This window comes from Colletotrichum acutatum (assembly GCF_030867785.1).
Source record: "Colletotrichum acutatum strain CBS 112980 chromosome Unknown BDZ83scaffold_255, whole genome shotgun sequence".
Classification (NCBI taxonomy): Eukaryota; Fungi; Ascomycota; class Sordariomycetes; order Glomerellales; family Glomerellaceae; genus Colletotrichum; species Colletotrichum acutatum.
The window spans coordinates 1-17,288 of record NW_026849249.1 but is presented as its reverse complement, the minus strand read 5'-3'; the positions used below and the strand labels follow the sequence as shown (position 1 = coordinate 17,288).

The 17,288-nt window shown below is 50.5% G+C and overlaps 4 protein-coding genes across 4 annotated transcripts; 3 read left to right on the top strand and 1 right to left on the bottom strand.

Annotated features, from left to right (window-relative positions):
- The first annotated feature begins 423 nt into the window (after positions 1-423).
- Positions 424-2,027, top strand: BDZ83DRAFT_644430 (uncharacterized protein). Its single transcript, XM_060509753.1, has 2 exons — positions 424-615; positions 713-2,027. The coding sequence occupies exons 1-2, from the start codon at positions 550-552 to the stop codon at positions 1,907-1,909; spliced, it is 1,263 nt and encodes a 420-aa protein (XP_060357502.1). The 5' UTR covers positions 424-549; the 3' UTR covers positions 1,910-2,027.
- A 612-nt stretch (positions 2,028-2,639) lies between these two features.
- BDZ83DRAFT_745843 (uncharacterized protein) lies at positions 2,640-3,682 on the top strand (the record flags this gene model as incomplete). The annotated part of the gene is made up of 2 exons (XM_060513195.1): positions 2,640-2,828; positions 2,852-3,682. The coding sequence occupies 2 exons, from the start codon at positions 2,640-2,642 to the stop codon at positions 3,680-3,682; spliced, it is 1,020 nt and encodes a 339-aa protein (XP_060357501.1).
- Positions 3,683-4,118: 436 nt separating this feature from the next.
- Positions 4,119-5,531, top strand: BDZ83DRAFT_798038 (uncharacterized protein; the record flags this gene model as incomplete). Its single annotated transcript, XM_060515913.1, has 2 exons — positions 4,119-4,941; positions 5,470-5,531. Exons 1-2 carry the CDS (start codon positions 4,194-4,196, stop codon positions 5,529-5,531), a joined length of 810 nt encoding a protein of 269 aa, XP_060357500.1. The 5' UTR covers positions 4,119-4,193.
- A 224-nt stretch (positions 5,532-5,755) lies between these two features.
- On the bottom strand, positions 5,756-7,088 carry BDZ83DRAFT_594763 (uncharacterized protein; the record flags this gene model as incomplete). Its single annotated transcript, XM_060506734.1, has 5 exons — positions 5,756-6,076; positions 6,142-6,472; positions 6,595-6,680; positions 6,764-6,926; positions 6,997-7,088. 5 exons carry the CDS (start codon positions 7,086-7,088, stop codon positions 5,756-5,758), a joined length of 993 nt encoding a protein of 330 aa, XP_060357499.1.
- Between the last annotated feature and the right edge of the window lie 10,200 nt (positions 7,089-17,288).

The window sequence follows — 17,288 nt, the reverse complement described above, 5'->3', positions numbered from 1 at the left end:
GAGAAATTGAAGTTGTGGCAATAATAGGGATTTTCCCGGACAAGTGAAGGAAACTCGGCATGTTGTCCCATCTCATGGTCATATAAATACGGCGAAGACACTGGGCATTCTTTAATCTCGCGCCTCCAATTACCCGGTAAACATTTGAAATCGATAACTCTTCCCGCGTATCCTTCGTAAACATGATTGAGGCTATGCTTGCTGCTCTGTCGAAATTATCCCGTGTCTTGAAGTTGTCAATCTCTTGGCTTGAGTCTTGGCTGATATTCGAATGACAGGTGGCCCTTGCGTCGAATACGTGTAAGTTTAGCACTGACAAGCTTTTGTCGCGGGCGTTGATTCGCCCATTGTCTAAGCTTAGAAAGTCCGCGGCTCTTAGAAATCAAATCTCCGCAACTCAATTTGGGTACACTAAGGATAGATAAATATGTATGATCGGTCGGTCGGCTTCGGGTTCGGGCGCCCCAGTCCAACTACCTACTTTGCGGAATCGAGTCGAAATTCGAAAGCAGACGTCGAAATTGGTCGTGTATCGTGCCTCTATCCAACATGCCTCGGATTGGACACAAGAAGTCTCGCAACGGTTGTTCCAACTGTAAACAGAGAAAGGTCAAGGTGCGTTGCGTGGTTGGCTTGCCGCGTATCAGGAGACTCGCGCTTTTCCTTCCATCTTTCCCACCGAACAAGAGATCCAAGGCTGACTTCGCTTCAGTGCGATGAGAACCGGCCATGTGGTGCTTGCGTTAGACTACAGATAGATTGTAGCCTAACGCCATCTTCCATCCAGGATGGTCCTCAACTCCGCGCATCTGCACTAGAGGGCCACAGAGACGACTCGTCGACCACCTCATCCAAAAGCACTCCACCAGGAGTCTTATCGACAACACCGCCGCCCTCTTTAGGGGTAGGCTTTCCCGTCGGATCCGTGACCGAAGGCGCCTACCCCTGGATGACGGATCTCGGCTTGATGAACCACTTCACCTCCGTAACCTCCGCAACCTTGCCCGGGGCTAACCTCCACACCTGGCGCGACAAGGTTCCGGCCGTGGCTACGAGCTCGCCCTACCTCATGCACCAGATCCTCGCAGTCTCCGCCTTTCACCTAGCGTCCATGGAACCACTCGGGTCTTACTCCGCGCAAGCTCATGCGCAGCAACAACAGCGCCAGGAGAAACTATCTGTGGCGCTGCAGCACCAGCACCATGCAATTCGTGGAGTTCAGCCTGAGATTTCGCACGTCACGCCTGCGAACTGCGGCCCTCTCTTCGCTGCGTCGTCATTGCTCTTCATTGGCGCCTTCGCCGCCTCGGGTCCGACGCTACACAGCCCCCTGCGTCAGCTAGAAGTGGACGACATCCTAGAGGTTTTTACCCTTATCCGCGGCGTCAGCGGTGTCTTGGCCTCGGCTAGGGAGAATGTGCGGCACGGCATATTGAAGGACTTCATGAAATGCAATCCATATCTAGGCGGCAACGAGTTGCTAACACTGCTGCAAGATAATGTTTCACGTATCCAGGGTGAACTGAATCAGCGCGACGTGGGTTCCGAGGTCAAGAGCATTATTGGCGAGGCAATCTTGGGCTTACGGAATAGCATCGAGCGGGCATCGTCTATCACTCCCGAGTTGAATGTCGCTGTGTCTTGGCCTATGATCCTGCGTGACAACTTCATAGCATTGCTTGTCGCCAGAGACCCTGCGTCTTTAGTCGTTCTTGCCCATTATTGTACCGTTATTCACGCTGCGGGGTCTCAATTTTGGTTCATGAGAGAATGGGGGCGCGACCTCATTACCGCAATCTTTAGATCTCTTCCGCCGAACTGGCACCATGAGATACGGTGGCCAGTAAACTATGTCAACCCGGGACTGGCTAGTCAGAACGAACATCTCGCAATGGCAAGTGATGGATGAGACGGACAGCCGGGCAACTCCTAGCAATTCTTCGATTCAAATATCTCAAATTGAAATCTATCTCCTACCATAGCCTTATTAGTTACGTGTATTTAGTCGGATAAAGATTATACCTACCTTGTCCTTCGTACTCCGCTAGTTGCCTAAATCAACACACGGTGTGATTACAAATGTCAAGTTTGGAGAGCATTAGACAGAGACGGCCAAGAAATATAGACTTGTGATGCGTCAGCTGGCGTGAATACCAGTTCATGGAGACTTACAAATTGCTATATTGCCAAGAACCGTGCCAATGTCAATCCGAACCCGAAACACCACGCTGCTCACATGAAGATGCTACCTTTGCAGTGCGTCTTTCCATGTATGCACGATCTTCATTTCAGACACACGGAAAGTTCAAAGTTCCCGAGAACAGAGTGATTCTTAGCCTTCATGCGTGGAGTTCAGTCTTGTCACTCTCCGTGATGCCATCTCTGCTGTGGTTCTACGAGGCTACGCTGTTGAGAACAACTATTCACTCCTGACGGGGGACCTTGTCGCTCGTATTGACAATATAACGAGAGGAGGAGTTGAATTAGTAGGTGTCGAAATCCAGCAAAAGGGGCAACGAATATGTGTGTAGGAAAAGAGTTCTCTCGATCATTCTTCAATTCCGTTATCACAAAAGACAAATCCACTTCAAGACTTCACATTCTGACCATTCGGGTTGAAACCTTTCATATAATTCATCATGTTGGCAAAGCATCTTGCCTCCTGTGTCGCTCTGCTGCCGCTTCTCAGTGGACATTCAGCAGCCGCCCCTGCGCCCTCTAAGTGCACCTTATCAACCACTGAGACGTGGGAAGTCTTCAAGCCCTTGTTCGGTAGCCCCCGCCAGGGGCACGCCGCTGTCGCTCTCGGCGACAACATCTACCTTGTCGTCGGCATCGAGCTCGACGCCAGCCAAGCGATGTCTCCACAATCGACTCTGTGGAGGTGTACAACGTCCCCAAATACGAATGGTCCTTCGCCGCGACCCTCCTGATCCCCATGAACCACGCCAATGCCGCTGCGGCCAACGGAAAGGTCTACATCCTCGGCGGGCTCTCTGGCGGCACGGCTTTCCGCGCACTTCCCAACTGCTACGAGTATGATCCTGCGACAAATTCGTGGACTGTGATCCCGCCCATGCCTAACGGCACGGAGAGGGGCAGCTCCATCCTTGGCGTCACTGGCGATAAGATTATTGTTGCCGGTAGCATCGGTCTGCTCGAGCTCGAAGAAGACGGGCTCCAGGAGACGGTCGATACTGATTTATCCTACAACTTCGTCACGGAGGACTGGGAGTCATTGCGTAGTCTACCCGAAGGCCGCGAGCACGCCGGCGGCGGCGTCATCGGAAACAAATTTTACGTTGTTGGTGGCCGATTCCGTAGCCAGACGGCAGTCCGTGACACAGTCTATGTCCTCGATCTCAAGACGCTCAAGTGGAGCGAGCGAGCGCGCATGCCCACTCCTCGAGGCGGCGTCTCAGTGGTCATTGTCACACAACGGATTTACACATTTGGAGGCGAAGGAAACCTGGATCCTGAGGCTGGATTTGTGTTCAACGAGACAGAGGTGTATGACGCGCGCACTGACTACTGGGAGGAGCTCCAGCCGATGAACATGCCTCGTCATGGCATGGCGGCTGTTGCGTACAACGGGAGCGTCTACACGCCTGGTGGTATTATTCGCGACTTTGGTATCGTTGATAACATGGAGGTTCTCCACCCCAGCACACTTAGCTGGTAAGGGGAGTAAAGTCAGAGTAACCGCCTTGCTCGTTCTGGCTCCCTTCGGGGCTAGCAAGTAGAAAATGCTCCGTTCGAGACTCACTTTGGGGAAACTAGCAGTATCTTAGCTAGCTATCAATCGCTTTCCTCTTTTCTCAAACTCCGCCGGTTGTCCATGGAGACTAAAAGATGTCTCTAAATTTCATCTAGTGATCCAAGCACCAGAGGGTGCGAGGCCCCTGTAGATAAGCTTTCCACCCAGGGGTCAATCCGAACCCGAGATAACCTTAAATGACCCCTGCGATCCGACGGACTAAGTGCGGACTTTGACTCTGACACCATCCGTATCGAGATCAGTTGCGATGATATATGGATGTATCTGGCACTCGACCTATTGATGACCTTCAATGTTTTGGCAAGACATGTAATAAATTATTTCTTCTTTACGCTCCCTACCTCATTTCCTGACTTGAGATCAAATTATAACACATGACTTCCACTACATACCTCCTTCGAGTCGACCGGTAAAGATGCAAGCTTGGCAATACAGCTCCATCAAGGAGACATTAGAAAACTCCCTTAACCTCAACGAAAACGCAACGCCACCAGATGCATCATCTCTCTCCAAAGACCATGTCCTCATCGAAGTCATCTCAGCGGGCATCAACCCCGTTGAATACAAGCTGCCCGAGATTCCCGTTTTTGGCAAATTCATGATTCAGCCTAACACAACCCCAGGCTCAGACTTTTGTGGCCGAATCCGTTCCAAAAATGGCGCCGATGGATTTTCCGAGGGTCAAATTGTCTTTGGGGCCTTGAGCATCGGCACTAAGCTCCCGCAATTTGGTAGTCTGGGTCAGCTCCTCGTCGCTCCGTCCTCCAACATCGCACCGCTCCCTATGGGCGTCGACCCTGATGATGCAGCTGCTATAGGCACAGCTGGGTTGACGGCGTTTCAGTCGCTTCCGAAAGAGCTGCTGAAACCAGGGTCCAAAGTGTTTATCAATGGCGGAAGTGGCGGCGTTGGTTCCTTCACCATCCAGTTCGCAAAGGCTGCCGGGGCCTATGTGGTCGCATCTTGTTCGACCGCAAAGGTTGATCTTTGTAAGCGTCTCGGGGCGGACGAAGTCATCGACTACCGCAAGCTCAACGTTGTTACCGAACTCAAGAGGAAGGGGTGTATCTTCGATATCGCTGCGGATAATGTTGGCAGTCCAGAGGGCCTGTACGAGAGCTGCTCGCATATCCTCAAGTCCGAGGGAGTGTTTGTGCAGGTTGGTATGTCGAAGTCGATGGTGGGTATGTTGCGGAGAAGCATATTGCCAGGATTTCTCGGGGGTGGAAAGAGGAAGTTCCAATCCGTAAGGGTAAAGCCGAGTCAGGCGGATCTGGAAGTGATTGGCAAGCTGATAGTGGAGGGTAAGGTGCGAGTGTTGATTGATGAAAAGTTTGAGTGGCGTGACGCACCAAGAGCATATGCGAAGCTTAGGGAAGGGCGTACAACGGGGAAGATTATCGTTCATGTGAACAAGACTTGAAAGAATTTTCGGCCTGGTCCTCGTTTTTCGGGTGGTCTTCATTCAGAGGTTCTCTTAATCATGTACTGGGTGGCTCAAACAATCGCATAATTACACTAGGTAGGTTGGGATACATTGGAATCTTGTATTGATTACTCCAATCATCTTCTGGTATCTTATCAATATGCGCGGCGGTTTCGACATGTATATTTTCGATGGTACAGTATGGGTGCCCACCGTAAACCCATCACGACAATGATTGTTGGATTCTTTCGTCTCACATACTTAGGTCGAATTCAGGCGCAACTTGCGAAAGATCAACCGACCAAAAAACAAGAGTTTCAGAAGTGATACTTTGAAATCGGGAATTGAGATCGAGAAACTTTTCGTTGAAGTAAAGCAGTCTATATGGTATCGATCCGCTACATGTTACATGTAATTATCGCTCAGCCCAACTAGGAACTCATAGCCATCTTCTCATCGCCACTTCTCGAGGTGCCAGCTAGTTAATATATCAAGTCCAAATGACAGGCTAGTTCGAGTCGCTCTAGACGCAGAGCACACTACATGTAATCTCACTGGTACTCGATGCAGATGGCATCGCTCTTGATGTCCATAACCTCAGCAATGGTGATGTTCTCGGCGATACCAGCCATCCACATGACGTGGTCGAGCGTGGTCTCATTGCCATTGTCGTTGAAGTAGGGCAGGAATGCGTTGACGTCGAGGGAGGAGGGCTGCACGCTGGACCAGAAGAAGCCCTGGGCGACATTGTTACCGCCAATATCAGTCAGACGGGACTCGTTCTGAGCCTGCCACTGCCACCAGAGACGGTCCAGGTTGGTGTGGTGAAGGAAAAAGAGCGGGTCGCCGGGCGAGAGAGAGGGGTCGTCCATCTAAGGGATGCGATTAGTCTCATGAAGGAAAAGGTGCGGGTTGTAAGAATGGAGCAGTTGCTTACAGTACCACCGATGGCGTAGTGACCACCGGTGTGAGGGGAAGCACCCAAGCAGTTGTTCAGATTTACATAGTCCTCCAGAGCCATGCATGCATCGATAATCTTCTGAGCAACCTGGTCGTATTCCTTCTGCTTGAAGTCACGGCTCAGGCAGACAGGGTCGACGCGGTTGAGCTCGGTGTCGAGAGTCAGTCTGACGTTGGTGTAGGGCCCGTCGACGACGCAGCCGTTCGCGTCGAGGGAAGCGGAGCCGAAGCCGGCAGTGACGCTGGCGTTAAGGATGCTCGCGTTCTCCAAGGGGAGGACGGCTTGCTCAGCCTGTTCGTCCCAGTATCTGTTTGTGGCTCACTCATTAGTAACAATATCGCCTAAGCATGGTGATGATACATCGATGTCAAGCCCAGAGAAGACCCTTGAATGATAAAGGAACAAACTGAGTTGTAATGAGTCACTTACGGCATGGGGCCAGTGTAGCCGCATTCATCACGGAGGAGCTTCTCCTGAACGGTCATGTACCAACGGTGCCAAGGGAAGAAGGCGCCCTAAACAACAAGCTCTGCATTAGCCTCATCTTCGATATTGTACTCGCTCGATTACCTAACGAATGATGATTCTGAACACTTACAACAGAGTGAACAAACTGAGCCTGAGAGACGTGGGCAGCCTGGAGCTCTTCCCAGCGAGTCGTGGAGCCAGCATAACCCGTCTTGGCAGGAGCCTGTGCGGGGTCCATCAAGCAGAGGGTCGCGCTAATATACGAAGTCTTTTCATCGTCAGTCAGGGCGGACCTGATGAATTCCTGTTAGCGAACTTCCTCTTCATAGCCTCGATCTCTCAGGCGAAGAGGGCGGCACCAACCAAGATTTGCGGACGGAAGGGTTTGTGCAGGCTGCCAGAATCCCCTGAGAAGCAGCGAGAACGGTGATTGCGGTGGACAAGAGGGAAGGCATTTTTGCTAGTGGATGATTATGTTCTAACTTTGAAGAGATAAGAAGAGAGACTGTAAAGAATGACTTGTGTTGAACTAAAAGAACGAGTGAAGCTTATTGGTGTTCGTAAGTAAAGACTGTGAGCTTGCCTGGAAAAAGAACGTCTACTTCTTGGGACAAATCAACATCTATTTATCTACATCAGATTCTATTTTACAAACTTCTTCAAGGCACTCCGTTGATCTGGATCATTTCTGGCCAAGAATAAGCTGCCCGGCAGTCAACCTGCATTCGACTTGCTGTGGTTGCGTACCTGAGCATGGCGCAATACGCCAAGTCGGTTAAGGCCGACCGAGACCCCCGTGCCGCCTGTATAAGGTAGAGCATCCATAACCCCCACCGAGGCACGTCTTCTTACCCGCGCTTCCAGCTGCATCTCACTAGGGGACAGAGATAAGGCCTCCTGGGGGTATTATTCCATCACTTAGAATGCTACATTACACGAGTCGCTGCCCTGATCTGAAGTCTAGGACGCGTAGTCCGATGCTGAGTATAGACTAGTGCGGCTCAGGTTTAGATCGATATGGCAAGCACAAGGTCGTGGGCCCAATGTTCCTGGTGAATTCAACATGTGGTTCGTCATGTTGGTTCAGGAAAGTGTGGACTGCTACTAGAGCAACCTTGTCTACTTTACACGTCGGGACCCTCATGCAGTTCTGGTGTAGGTAGGTGACCTGGTGGTCGGTCAACGTGCCGCAATAACCATAAGATGTCAAACAGACCGCGGCTGACGTCTGGGGGATACTATGAAAAATAAGAACGTACTCCGCCACCGTGGCGGAGATTGCGTTCTCGGAGTGGGTTCAAGATGTTGCAATTTGTGGCACTTGCCGCACTCCGTTCGCTCGTCAATTCTCTGTTATGATAAATACCTTACCCCTGAACACCTTAATCTACTCTTCACGGTCAGCTTTGTAATCCCTCCGATCTCTGCTCTTAAAGCACGCAGAGCGAGTCATATCCTACTCCATTTCGACTCTTGGCTTTTAAGCTTTTCTTCGCGGAGGCGGTGCCCGAGATCCTCTCCCGCGGCCACGGGTACATCCGAACGCATGCAAGCACACCTTTTGTAGTGGGCCATGGTCGGACCGTACTATAACTTAGTATATCCGTAGTTCTAACGGAGACCATGCAGGGGAATCAAAATTCTTACAAGGTATTATTGGACACATTATTTCATCGGGAATATCAGTAATCGAGACCTAGCAGCTCCCAATTCAGCCCACTGATCAGGCGTCGTCTCAGATAGGAGAATTTCTTCAAAGGGAAGCTGCCACACGAATATAGCTATTCTTATAACTTGACAATCCAATGAATAAGCATTAGAGGCCCGTTGAAGACTTATGTAGTCTAGGTATGCTGTGGACGGCATCCCCGCGGGTACGCGCACTTCATGACAAACACGGACCCATATCCGCCCCGCTCCGCCCCTACCAGGCTCACCCCTTCCGCCCCCTTTCCTCCTGCTTCCTACTATGCTGACCTATGGTTTTGTAAGATGTTGATAGGTTGACAATCCTGAGTCATTCTCAACAGCAGAATTAACAGCGTAGGCGTAGTGCTTCGTGGAAGTCTAGACCTCACCATTGCTGATGTGCAAGAAAGAATATCACATTTTCCTTTCGGCAGTCTGTCTCATACACCGTACCTTCACAATTTGCAGACAATCCACCGTTCATCCAATGTCAGCTCCACTTCAGCGGGGGAAATATCGAAAAAGAAAGAAAGGAGCATTGGCAACACTGACGATTGGACAATGGCCGCGATGTAACCCTTTCAGACCGCGTCACCAACTAGTCCGAAGTTATATACAAGCTTAGCGCACCAAGCCGGGCGATATACCGAAGTCAGTTATAGGCCGCCAGTGCCATCGTCACCTAGGATGACGCACTCCTCGATATTTTCAACATTTTTTCCAAGTTCCAAGGCCTCATTGCCGGCCTTGCTACTCTGCGGTCGTGTCGCAGACTCACAGACGCACAAGACCAGTCATCCATCGCGATTCCTGTCCCAAGTAAGGGCATCGGGGACGGGAAGACCGAGCCCAAGGAGCGTACCGACATGCACACTATTAGACACGATTCGCCAGCTGTTTTCTAGGTTTTCAATTACCATTGCTGTTTTAGCATTGGCAAGGTTTACAGGTTCCAAGGTAGGCATGGAGGCTACCATCTGGAGATCTCGCTACAACCGACCGCGCGGTTGTTAGTCGCCAAGGATCGAAGCGGCATGTCTTCGGCGAAAGACCGAGAGCTGCGCCTAAATCTTTTTCCTGTTCCTCCAGGAGGAAAATGGCCGGCTAAGGTGTTTTGATCTGCATGAGCTTAACGGGGTACAGATACATACATACATAGTTTATTACGCCCCGGCTAAGCTGTTTAGGGCTCGCATGATTATCTACATATTCTCCACATTCGTTCATATCCTTGCCTCCCAGAAGCCCATACAAGTCTTGTTCGTCTCCGTATGTGTCTTTTTTAGTTTTGCATGTCGATGCTGCGGTTGCTCGTGGGGTTAGTAGCAGGCCATCTCGGAGTTGTTTCTCAAAGTGTTCGACGTCCTATCGTCGGCGGCCGAAGCTAGTCCTGCTGTCGATGGCACGAGGATGCGTGGGGGTGTCTCCGGTTAATTTGATGATGTTAGTTGCGTGTGGTTTCGCTGCTGGCTGATCTGTGCATCTAGCCTCTCCGTGCTCATGGCGAACTTGATCGTCTCTTTGACAACGTCTACGCTTGGCGACCAATCCTTAGGGTCGGACGCGCGCTTTCCTCCCAGGAAGTATGACAGATTTCCTCTCCGCGTTTCCGTCTGTTGGAGCATCCGAGTCCGCTGTGCCGTCCACTGTGTGCATCGAAAGAGAAAATGCTCTACCGTTTCTGCAGATTGCCCGCAAGCGCATAGCGCCGCGGCGGTTGCGCCGATCTGGTAGAGGTACCAGTTCAGCCTTGCCATTCCGGTGCGTAGTTGCGCTAGAATGCTGGCTTCTTTCCAGGCCAGTCCGTCATACAGCTTGCGTGTGTGGTTTCCCGGCAGGGCTATGTCGATCTTCTTCGAATATGCTCCTACGTTGTCGGGCAAGGCTCCGTGCTTCTGTCGCACGCTCTGTAAAGCGATCCTAAGTGCCGTCGAGTAGGCTCTGGCCGGCCGTTTTTGTGGTGTCTTGTTTACTTGGGTACTTTCCTTTGCTGCTGCTTTGGCCGCTTGCGCCAGGTCTGACTCTATCGATGATGGAAGCCAGAAGAGAGTGACTCTGTTGCCTCGTCTCTGCAGAGCTTGCACGCTGGCATATAGTTGTCGGATCTCTTGTTGGCCTGACTGCTGCCGCGGGTTGTGCATCACCAACACTGCCGCTTTGTTGCGGGTGAAGACGTGGATGGCCCGGTACTCGAGTCTCTCTGGGAGAGACTTGACCGCTTCTGCCAGTGCCGCTAGCTCTGCTACATACGGGTTCTGCTCCGTTCTCTGACCGAACGTACGCGAGGCCGTCACGACGCCACCGCCCCCTCTGAAAGATGCGGGCAGCGTCGTCGCCGTTCCAAAGCCCACAACCTCGTTCCTTGCTGAGCTCCCTGTCGCTATCCTCACTGCCCATCCAGACCGGATTGCCTCAGAGGCCTTGACCGTGTCGTCGTCGACTACTGTATCAATACGACGTTCCCAAGGAGCGATCGAATACCCTTCGATAGTCTCCAGCTTGTCAAGGGGTAGGTCGCGATAGGCCTCCGCCATCAACTGGAAGGGTGACGGAAACCGTCTAAAGGCCACCGCCCGCAGACGTCGAAGCGGATGGGTCTTGGGAAGGCTTCGCAGCCGTACCCAGAATGTCGTTGATTTTCTGTCGTACCTCTCTTGCGCCGATTGTATGCTTGCCTCCGCTTCAGCGACCGCCGTGGCCACCGTGTTGAAGGTTCCCACGATCGCTTGGGCGCCAATCCTCTGCACTCGGTTGATCACCCTCATCTGCGCTGCTCGACACCTGTACCTCCAGACGTTCGACGCGTAGTCCATCGTCGGTGCTACGGCCGCCACGAAAAGCTGTCTGGCCGTCGCCGGAGACAGGCCTTTGAGCCGTTTGAGCCCCAGCACGGCCTCCAGCCCTTTTGTCGTCGCGTCTGCGATGTGCTTTTCGAAACGGAGTTTCGTGTCCATCATCACTCCCAATACTTTGACGTGGTCCTTTGCTCGGACAGTGTCACCTTTGATGACGAAGCTGGTTGAGTCCGCCGGCAGCCTCCAGTTGCGCGTGAAGTGGATGATGGCCGTCTTGTCCGTCTCGAACGTCGCCCCGCTTCGTCGTTCCCACGCGAGTGCTCGATCGATAATATCTTGGATGCCCTGACGGTTTGCTTCGCGCGATCGGCCTGTGACCCACGCCGTGTAGTCATCGACGAAGGCCAGCGCGCCCCCGTTCTCGTCGATTTGGTGCTGTACGAGATCGGCGTTGAAGAAGAGGAAGAGCACGGGCGAAAGCGGCGAACCCTGAGGCAGTCCGGCTTGTGGTAGCGGACGAGCCTCGGACTCGTGACCGTTAACCAGGATGCTTGCCGTTCTATGGGAGCAGAAGGCGTCCACCCATCTCACCAGCTTGTCCGGGATCCCCCGCGCTCTGAGTCTTTGAAGTAGTCTCTCTTTGTACACACCATTGTATGCTCCCTTGACATCGAAGCTGACCAGACTGACCACCTTTCTCTTTCTCCACGCTCTGTAGATGTACTCCTGCAGCAGTACCAGCGCCTGCTCTGCCGACCTCTGCTTGCGAGCGCCAAAGTGGCTCGTGGGAAGGAGGCCGAACGTCTCGACAGCGTGCGAGATACGTTCTGCCAGGACCGACTCCAGCACTTTTCCGAGCGTCGAGAGAAGCGAGATCGGTCGCCAGGCCTTCGCTATACCGTAGTCGCTTTTGTTTGGCTTCTTCAGCGGGATGATCTTTGCGTGTCGCCACTGCCTCGGCAACACCCCTTCATCCAGTGAGGTCTGGAAGAGTGTAAGCACCCTCTCCTTCACCACTGGCCACGTGTGCTTCCACACTGCCACCGGCAGACCGTCCTCTCCGGGTGCTTTCCACGACTTTGCCGCAAAGAGCTGTCTCTCTACTTCTCCCAGTGTGAGGTTAGGGAAGGGTACCGGCGATCGTTGTGGCCGATCCCCCTCCTCCTCGATCATGCTGGGGAGAGGAGGGAAAAATGTGGAGAGCAGCTCTTCGGCCTGTTCTGCGGCGTCTCCCGTTTGGGAACCATCCGCCCTTTTAAGTTGAGGTATCTTGTCGAAAGATGCCCCTTTACTGGCGTCGAGATACTTCGCGGCCTTCCAGATATTGGCGTCGTCGGCCAGAAAGTCCTCCCAATGGCTCTTCTTCTGTTGTCGGATGGCATCGTGATATTGCTTGGCTGCCGAGCGTGCGCGTTGCTCCAGTTCAGGTTGACTGTTACCTGCCCTTCTCTCCGCTCTCGCCCGGTTTCTCCAGTGGGTATGGATCTGCCGGAGCTGGGTGAGGTCAGCCGTCCACCATCTCTTTGCATACGGTGATGGCTTGGCCGTAGGTGTCAGTGCCTCTACTGCCTCGCACACCACAGACATCAGTCGATCCGTCTGTTGCTGCACCGTACCTCCTGTTGGCATTCGCCCTAGGTTTGCTTCTACTCTCTCATTGATTTGCTTCCATGGGGCGTTCTTGAGGAGGAGCCGTGGCCGGCTTTCCATCTCAGGCGCGGCGATGTCGAAGGTCGTCTCGATCGCCCGGTGGTCCGACCCGTGGTCCGTCTCGTGCAGGCCGCATCGTACCACCGTTCTTGCTAGCTCTTCGGACGCGAGGGATAGGTCGATCGTCGTTGCCGCATCGTTCTTCTCCCACGTCTTCGTGCCACGCGGAAGGAGGCTGCGGAGCGAGTACTCGCTCATTAGATCGATGATCGGGTCCGCCTCGCCCTGCCGGCCCTCCGACACATCGTCACCTCCCCACAGGTAGTCGTGGCAGTTGAAGTCTCCTACCAGAACCACGTCCACCCTCTCCCCTGTTCCTCCTCGGACATTCGTGATAGCTTGTCTCAGCAGGTCGCACGCCTGCCGCAGCATCTCCGGCCTCTGCACCGGCACGTACACCGACGCCACTATCAGTCTTCGATCCGGAAGCCGGACGATGGCCGCAGTGATATCCGAGGACGCTATCGGCAGCTGCTCTGTCTCTACGTCTCTGTTCACCCAAAGCAAACTCCTGATTCCCCATCTTCCTTCGTCCCTCCACTCCGTTGGTACCATCCTCGTCCACCTGCTATTGCCCATCGGAACCGTAATGACCTTACCTTCTATCCTCCGCGCCCATGGCTCCTGCACCGCTATGGCCGTGAAGTCGCGCAACGCCTCATCATTCATCAGACTTTCGTGCACTGCAGCCTGTTTCCTCACGTTGAGCTGAAGGATCTGGACCTTCCTACTCATGGGAACGCGGATACAGCTTCGGACAGTTCTTGCTGAACGACTCGTGCGGTCCGCCACAGGGCACACATGTCACGATCGTCTCACGGCATTCAGAGTGGTGGTGGCCTACCTTGGCGCATCGTCCACACACCCGGGGGTTTACGCACTGGTACGCCTTGTGCTTCGTGATCTGCTGGCAGTTGTAGCACTGCTGGGGGCGCGGCCGCCGTTCAAACGCCATCGTCGTGCCGGACTCTCCTCCAACGTGGAAGAAGCCCTCGGAGATCAGTCTACGCGCATCACCGGCCTTGGTCACGAACACGACCATGGACCCATACGCCTTGGGTATCTCTTTCTTGCTAAGCCAAGAAATCTTGGCAACCGTGGTCTCGTTTTCTCGGCTAAGTGCCTCCGCCGCTTCAGCCCTGACATTGCCCTTCTCATCCAGTACCTCAATTCGCTTCACGTTGTCGATCTTCACGGGATAGAGTTCGTCTCGTAGCACGCGTGCTCCACGGCCGAAGCTCTTCTCCGCGATCTGCTTGACATACCTATGCTCCGCATCGTCGCGACAAATGATCCGGATCCTATCCGCGTTCCTTGGGTCTACCGTGACGGCCAGACACCGCCAGCTACCCTGTCCGTCCAACGCGCGCATCTCCTTTTCCACCGCAGCCCGGATCCGGCCTGGGTTGAGCTTGTCGCTGCCTTCTTCAACTCTTGATGTATCGATCGTACAGAAGGGGTCGCTGCGGCTCGGCAGCGTCGCGTTGCCCGCCGTGGCTACCCGCGAGTCGCGACCTTGCCCACCTAAGCCGCTTCGCGCGACGTCCGCGTAGGACACACTTGGGCTGTTCCGCGTCGCAGCAACTGTTGCGAGTGCTTCGAGGTTTTCGTTCGTCTTGGCGCTTTCGTCCTCCACGCGTTCTTTCATCGCTTGCAGCTCTCCTTTGACGGCCTGTAGCTCGCTCTTGACTGTTTGCAGCTCCGAAGTGACCACGCGAAGCTCTGCCTCAACGTTTTTATTCCGTGCTTCCGACTTCTTCCACGCATCGAACATGATCTTGACCGCTGTGTGTAGCTCTTTGACCTGCTTGCCCATCGTCAGGAGCAGCCCTTTGTCGTCATCCTCTATGGGTTTCGCGCGTTCCTTGGCCAGGGTTGTGGCTCGCTTGGTCGTCGTCCGCCGGCCACCACCAGCAACCTCCGTCGCTCCGTCGGTCGCATTGTCGATTATCTCTTGATGAGTCTGGTTCAGTTGGGCTTTCGCGGATGGCTTTCGCACCCTTCGTGATGGCAGGTCCTCGTCGCTCGCTGCCACCGCCTCCCTCGCAACGGTGATGGACGTCGAATCTGGCTCGAGATCCATCGCGTCGGGACGTGCGCAGAGACGCCACGCGGTAGATCGTGCTAGTGCCACGTAGCGCGTTTCGGAGCTTCTCGACAGCGCTCAACCCAACAACGTCGAATGATTCTTCACACAATCAAATATCGAAAATTCCCCAATCCTCTGATCAATACTACAGTAGAAGTCGAATTTGGTTTCCGTCTTTCTTTTAATCTGCTGAACAGCTGCATCAAGAACCACTAAGCTCATCCAAACTCTGCGCTATCAGAGGCGCAATGTCTCCATGCTGGCTCGTTCCCCCTCAGAGTTCAGTTGAGACCACGAACGCATCCCATGTCAAAAAGTTTCGCGATGAGAACACTTAAAAAGCCTTCAATAGGAGCTAGCTGAAAGGTGACAGAAAGCTTGTTATGAGAACATACTTCGAATTGAGTCGATCCAGTAGTAAAGAAATATCACGTAACAAGGATAGGGACCGCAATCCACAAAGTGCTTATTACGTACTATATTACGTGTATCTCACTTATATCCTATATATAGACCTTTCTCTTTTATCTATTTCTATTTTAATAAATTAAGCTACTTTATTATACTCCGTATACCTATTACTATATACTATAACTCGTAATAGTTATAAACCTAGCTCTTAGTTAAGACCTTAAAATATAATAACGTATTTATTAATACGATTCTTATCGTTTTTTTAAAATAATAAATATCTTTACGTTAACTTTTAGTTAAGCTAAGTTAACTAGCCACGATAATTAAATTAAATAGTTCTAAGCTTTTTATTTTATAAACGAGGGCCTCGAAATTTAGAAATACGTCGATCTAAACGCTTTAAACTCCGACGTACTCCTCGCTCTCTTTATAATATTCTTTTTATTATTAAACTTTAAACTATTATTTTTAACCTATAATAAAGAAGAGCGACGAGCTTATAAAACTCGCTATAAGGCGTTTAAAAACGATTAACGAGAATAGGAGATCTTTTATTAATAACTTTTAGCCTTAACTCTTAGCACGACCCCTTTAATATCCTCGAATATAAATAATTTATAAAATCTAGTTAGAGTTCTTTTTATAAAACTAACTATATTATTAACTTTACGTAACTAAATATATCCCTATACCGTACCCGTAAAGAAAATCTATACGTTTAAAAATATTTAAAAAGAATAGGAGCTTTCTACTAAGTATTACTAAATTATAGCTCCTAAACGTAATAGTATTAATATATATATTAAACTCTTTATTTAGTAATTAAGAAAGTCTATTACCGCTACTCTCTATAAATACGTATTTTAAAAAGTAACTTAGGAAGGCGTTAAGTTTAGTATTTAACGGATTATCCGGTAACTAAAATAGGATTTAGCGCCCTCCGAGGCTATAGTTAGGAGTACGGTTCGGTAAAAATATAAATAAATCCTTAATAAAATAAAGAACGGAGTTAATACCTAACGCTAATATAAAAAGTAGTAGTCTACTTACTTTTAAATAAAGACGTATAATATCCTAGAAATTTAAAAAAAGATCGCTATAATCGACTTTTTAAAAGCGGTTAAGTCTAGGCTTAACTTTATATAGGGCTAACGAATTTATAACGCTTTTTACAAATTAATCGCTTTTAGGACGTATATTAGAACCCTCGGGGAGATTATATATATATTTAGTTTAATAACTTAAGAAGTATATACAAAACGGCCTTTAAGCTAAGGAGGGGCTTATTTTACTTTTTTAGGGCGTTCTAATTTATATAAAGACGTAAATAATAAAGGGGACGTTATATACCTATATAATTATATATACCGCTAGCGGCCTTCGGTATATTAAAAACTAAAATAGATATTTATAAATTATAATATTAATAGGTCCCTAATACGAATATTTAATAGCTATATAGAGGAGGTCCTTATTACGATTAAATTAAGTAAATAGAAATTACTTTATAGTAAGCTTAAAAAAGTTAGTTAATTAAAGGACGATAGAACCCCTAAGAAGCCTCGGCTTTTAAAAGGATCCTCTAACTAGCCTACGACGAGCTTATTAATAAACTAGGACGAGGGCTACGTAGTCGCCATATTTATTAAAAATTAAAAAATAAAATTAAACGCAATCTTTAATACCCCTATAAATAGCGCTTATCCTTTATCTTAGATTACGGTAATAAATAGCTACGGGGCAATATACCTAGTTAATAATAAAAGCTTATTAGAACCTAAAAGCTACGTACTATTAAGCAATAATAACTACGTTAAATTAAAAACTACTATATTACCCGTTACTATATATAGGACTCGGATTATAAAGGGCGTTTTAAATAGATTTAAAAAAAAGGGAATATATAATCTAAAGCTTTAAAACGTCGCTTACGTCGAGGGTTTCTATATAAACATAGT